The 6,000-nt window shown below is 32.0% G+C and overlaps 1 protein-coding gene across 1 annotated transcript in view; it reads left to right on the top strand.

Moving 5' to 3' along the window:
- The first annotated feature begins 379 nt into the window (after positions 1–379).
- The window catches only part of LOC111701830 (muscle calcium channel subunit alpha-1), an 85,491-nt gene continuing 79,870 nt past the window's right edge, over positions 380–6,000 (top strand). Inside the window, exons 1-4 of the mRNA XM_023473275.1 lie at positions 380–448; positions 1,408–1,485; positions 3,933–4,024; positions 5,211–5,315. Of these exons, the coding sequence (XP_023329043.1) occupies positions 1,474–1,485; positions 3,933–4,024; positions 5,211–5,315 (209 nt within the window). The 5' untranslated portion in view covers positions 380–448; positions 1,408–1,473. The remainder of the gene's footprint in view (positions 449–1,407; positions 1,486–3,932; positions 4,025–5,210; positions 5,316–6,000) is intronic.

Raw genomic sequence — 6,000 nt, 5'->3', positions numbered from 1 at the left:
ATGATATTCCAGGGCCCAACAGGTTATATAGCATAAATATGTGAAGTACACCTGCAGTATGGAAACAGTACAACAAAATGGCCGTTTTACACTTTTTTCTAGTAAATTCCACTCTAGTATATATTCTATTCTCTTTGCAAATTATACAAGAAAAACTATTAAAGCCTTAATTTAATTTTTTCTATTTTCTATTTCTAACTTCATTGATTACAATATTGAATAAATGATCAGAGGTCATGACTTTGTGTAAAATAATAATCTTAAAATCCACTCCTACAACTTTTTTATTTGAGGGTTAAATAATTGATTAAATTCTCGCTATCCAGCTGCTGCAGGATATCCAAGAGGAATCAGATTATTCTGAATCTATACTATTTACAGAAAAAAATGTAAATCTACGGCAAACTTTGAATTCTATATGCTACCCACCGCTCACCAAATAAATTAAGTATGTACAAATATTTGAGGTCCGGTCAAATCAAAATATATGAGGTTCTGACAAATCAAAAAATATGAGGTCCGGACAAATCAAAATAATTGAGGTCCGGTCAAATCAAAATATTTGAGGTCCGGTCAAATCAAAATATTTGAGGTCCTGACAAATCAAAATATTTGCGGTCCTGACAAATCAAAATATTTGAGGTCCGGACAAATCAAAATATTTGAGGTCCGGACAAATCAAAATATATGAGGTCCTGACAAATCAAAATATTTGAGGTCCTGACAAATCAAAATATTTGAGGTTCGGACAAATCAAAATATTTGAGGTCCGAACAAATCAAAATATTTGAGGTCTGGACAAATTAAAATATTTGAGGTCCGGACAAATCAAAATATATGAGGTCCTGACAAATCAAAATATTTGAGGTCCTGACAAATCAAAATATTTGAGGTCCTAACAAATCAAAATATTTGAGGTCCGGACAAATCAAAATATTTGAGGTCCGAACAAATCAAAATGTCGGTTTTTTGGAGTTTTAATGGAATTGAGTCTTTGCCACAAATTCAGTTTTTGTAAAACCTATATCTTTGCAACCTTATGATGTAAACCTTTGATATTTCAAACTTATATTATTTGATCTAATAGCATTTATAGTTTGAAATATTAAAGGTCTACGACATTGGGTTGCAACGATATTGAAATCAGAAAATCAGAGTTTGTGGCAAAAACTCAATTCCTTTTAGATTGAAATAATAATAAGGAGATCCGAAATCAACAAGAATTACTGAAGATAAATTAATTTTATTTATTTTTCTTAAAAGATTATGCAAAAGTTTTTGTTTAATATCTAAATTCAAAAACCTGTTTTGACAACAATTCGAGCATTGAATCTGGATTTACGACATCGAAGAGTAGTACCCAAAAATCTCAATAATTTTGATCTCATCCTTTAATCCTTTTTCTAGTTTGGAGTGAACACAAAGAGCAGAATACAGGACTTTTGTCTACAAGGATAATTAAACAAAATCAAAATGCTGAAACAGGTAAAAAATAATACTTTTTGTGAAGAAAAATCTGATTTTTACAAAAACTGAATGAAGTTAATCAATTGAAATGACATTATTCATATTTGCCGACTGAACTGCGTGTCTCAACTTAAAACTGTTAATCCCATTAAAGGGGGTGGGGGGGGGAGGGTCATGTATTAATATATAAACTTAGAAAAAGTCATTTAGACTAAAGATATGATGTTGCAAAACAAAAATAGTTTCAATGGCTTTTCAAAAATGTAAGTTTAGATCTATTGTACTATAATTAAGAAACCAGTTATGGGCTATTTTAATGAGATATTGTCAAAAATGAGGCTGCGAGTGCAAAAACATTAGAGGGGAAACGCACTAAACGCCTACCCCCCCCCCCCCCCCAATGTTTAGAGTTAATTCTTCAGACACATAGATTCAGCTTGCTTATAAAAAGTCTCATCAATTTTTAAGACAGGGTGAACTTTAAAGTGTCCCAACACATTGGGCTTAGATTTTACCGCTCTAACTCACTTATACTTTCTGTAGCCCTTTACATGTACATTTTAACACTATAAAGCACTTGTTGATTTTTTAAGAAGTAATTGGCAAAATTCTCAAAGTTTTGGCCTTTAAATCAAAGTGAAGCCGGAAATATGTTCATTCTTCTGAAATACTAAGATAGCCCATTTTTTACTGAATAAAATCCCCCCCTTGACTGCCCTACCCGCTTCATACAATTTGTGTGAATTAATTTGCTTAGTTTAATGATTAACTACGTCAGCACCCTCCCCTCCCCTCACTTCCCTTTAACTTGAAGCATAAAGTCTATGAATTGATCTACTCTAAGTGCTGCAGATCCCGCTTGAGAGTGTCCAGAGATAAAGCTTACTCAGCATATACATGGGTCAGTTTATACCTGACCCTATACACTTACAGTATCCTTGTACAATATAGTGTATCCTTGTTCTATGCAGTGTATTTTTGTACTATACAGTGTCAGTTTATCCTTGTACTATATAGTATATCTTTGTACTAAACAATGTATCCTTGTACCATACAGTATATCTTTGTACTAAACAATGTATCCCTGTACTATACATTGTCAGTTTATCCTTGTACAATACAGTATATCTTTGTACTATACAGTGTATCCTTGAACCATACAGTATATCTTTGTACTATACTGGGTATCCTTGTACCATACAGTATATCTTTGTACTATACAGTATATCCTTGTACTGTACAGTGTATCCTTGTACCATACAGTTTATCTTTTTGCTATACAGTATATCCTTGTACTATACATTGTCAGTTTATCTTTGTACTATACAGTATGTCCTTGTACTATACACTGTATCCTTGTACCATACAGTATATCTTTGTACTTTACAGTGTATCCTTGTACCATACAGTATATCTTTGTACTATACTGTATATCCTTGTTCAATACAGTATATCTTTGTACTATACAGTATATCCTTGTACTATACAGTTTATCATTGTACTTTACAGTGTATCATTGTACTATACAGTGTATCCTTGTACTGTACAGTGCCAGTGTATCCCTGTACTATACAGTATATATTTGTACTATATAGTACATTCTTGTACTATACAGTATATTTTTGTACTATGCAGTGTATTCTTGTACTATACAGTATATTTTTGTACTTTGCAGTGTATTCTTGTACTATACAGTATATCTTTGTACTATACAGTGTATCCTTGTACTATACAGTTTATCATTGTACTTTACAGTGTATTATTGTACTATACAGTGTATCCTTGTACTGTACAGTGCCAGTGTATCCCTGTACTATACAGTATATATTTGTACTATATAGTATATCCTTGTACTATACAGTATATTTTTGTACTATGCAGTGTATTCTTGTACTATACAGTTTATCTTTGTACTATATAGTGTATTCTTGTACTATACAGCGTATCCTTGTACTATACAGTGTATTCTTGTACCATACAGTGCGTGTATTCTTATACTATACAGTGTATCCTTGTACCATAAAAGAATCCAAGTACCACATGTTTTTTTAACTCATAAATCTAATTTGTAAACAAAACTTTTTCCTGGGTAAAAACTAATTCCATTTCAAGTTACCCTTTATTTAAAGAAGTGCCTGCTCGATTCACAACTTTAGCATTGAAAACAATGTCGAGTTACCCTTGTATTCAAGAGAGAAAAAGGGGAAACAAAGGTACCGTTGTTAATCAGACATGAAACGCTTTTAATTCAGGGTTACTTGAAATTTGGTCTAAAATCCATATTTTTATTTAAAAATTTGTCTCTAAAAGTTTTGAAACTTAAAGAAGACCTATCAGTTGTAAAGCAGAAACACAAGACACAGAAAAGATTGATTTTCTCCGAACTCACAGCAAAGTTTTTGCAGCAAGTTTTAGAAACTGCAGAATACAAGATGAATGCAAAATTCTAAATTTTAATTTTTCAGGTATTTTTTGAACGACATTTTTCCCATGCCGAGTCCAGGGAACCAACCCCTTATACTGAAGCAGATCTAGTTCTACCTGAAGGATACAAGTGGTTAGATTTATAACAATATAGAACTTCATTTGTAGAATGGTGATCGATTTACAACGGTACCCTTTAACTTTTCAAAGATAAAAGATCCATATTTTTATTCGACAACACGCGTGTTATTGTTAATAACTTTTGTTGCAACCTGTTTTTTATCTAAAAATGGTGTATGTACCTTCCTGGAATCTAAGGGGAAAAAATGTTTTAAAACTGCGTTGGACATAGCTTAGACAATAAAAAAGACATTGCTAAAAAAAATGGAGTTCTACGGTATTTAAGGGTATCGCGTTGTAATTGGATATGAAACTTAAAAAATTCAGTATCTCTTAAGTAATCCCTTTCATCAAAAAAAATGTAAGAAAAAAACTGCAGATAGGTTATTCAGGGTCACCCACAAATTATGAAACCTCGGAGACGACTTTATCGAATCCATTTAATCTGTTTTTCATCAACAATTGAATTTTTCGAAAACTATATTAAAGGCAGAAGTGCATATTTCTAATTACAGAGTTTCATCATCAGACTCGGTCAATCAATTGTGTTTCTTTAAAGCTGATCCAGTCTTTAAAATTGATAGAACATTTTAAAGAAGTCTGAATTTTATGTGCGTTTTTTATAAAAACCGAATGATTCTTTTTTGAAAAAAAAACTATCGTTTTCAAATCACTGTATGAACAATTATTTATTGAAATCATGAAGCAAAAATATAAAAATGTTGTAATCACAAGAAATAAAAATTTGTTATTATTATCAGGTTAAGGAACATTTCATGATATTGTAGCAAATTTTCCTGCATAAACTTTATGCTAAATTTAAAATTTGTCATTTTGTTTTAATTTATTTAGGAAACTCGTGATGGATCAAGAAACAGATTTTAGGAAACTCATGATGGATCAAGAAACAGATTTTAGGAAACTCGTGATGGATCAAGAAACAGATTTTAGGAAACTCGTGATGGATCAAGAAACAGATATTTTAGGAAACTCGTGATGGATCAAGAAACAGATTTTAGGAAACTCATGATGGATCAAGAAACAGATTTTAGGAAACTCGTGATGAATCAAGAAACAGATTTTAGGATACTCGTGATGGATCAAGAAACAGATATTTATTTAGGAAACTCGTGATACATCAAGAAACAGATATTTATTTAGGAAACTCGTGATACATCAAGAAACAGATATTTATTTAGGAAACTCGTGATGGATCAGGAAACGGATTTTAGGAAGCTTCAGGAGGAAGTTGTAGCAGCCAAACCTAAAGCAGGGGCCAGGGTTGTTCTACCACCAGTAGAAAGGTATAAAGGAACTCATCACACAACACAAACTGTGATGTCATAATCCCTGTTACTTTGCAACCTGATGGAGTATATCTTAGATATTTTAGAGTGGGTTTATGCTTATCTATATAGTAAAAGCTTTAACCTCATATATATAAAAGGTCATGGGTCAAATTGGCAGATTGTTTTAGGACCCCCATGGGTAACCTGGGGTTAATAAAGGTTAAAAAAAATGAGAATACTCCAGTTGGTAGTCGACTTGAAATCATATTCTACGATATCAGGCTGTAAAGTAATATAGATAAGATATAAGATGTTTAGACGAGTCATAGATTAATTTAAATAACAGATAGGACACTAGATGTTGATTTACGTTCACAATAACCCTGAGGCAGCAGTTCAAAGGAGTTGCGTATAGTTGGCGGAGAACAAAGGAAGAAACAGCAGGATTCTTCAAACCTTTGTTAACAATCTGTGTTCTGCATAAGTTCCGTGATGATTATATAAGCAACTCCTCTACTTTGGTTGTTTCCATTCCTCCTGCAGAAACTGTACCATGCATTTTTCTACACTTTTCAGGGGTGTCGATGTATTATTCATTAAGAATTAAAATTGTGTTAACAAAAAAAGTGTTTTTTACTTGTTATAATTTGTTTACCATCGTTTTATGATTATTTCTTGTTGCATTGAATACGATTACTTA

Source organism: Eurytemora carolleeae, unplaced genomic scaffold (genome assembly GCF_000591075.1).
Source record: "Eurytemora carolleeae unplaced genomic scaffold, Eaff_2.0 scaffold476, whole genome shotgun sequence".
In the NCBI taxonomy this organism is placed as follows: domain Eukaryota; kingdom Metazoa; phylum Arthropoda; class Copepoda; order Calanoida; family Temoridae; genus Eurytemora; species Eurytemora carolleeae.
The sequence above is the reverse complement of the archived record's forward strand: the minus strand, read 5'-3'. Positions and strand labels throughout refer to the sequence as shown.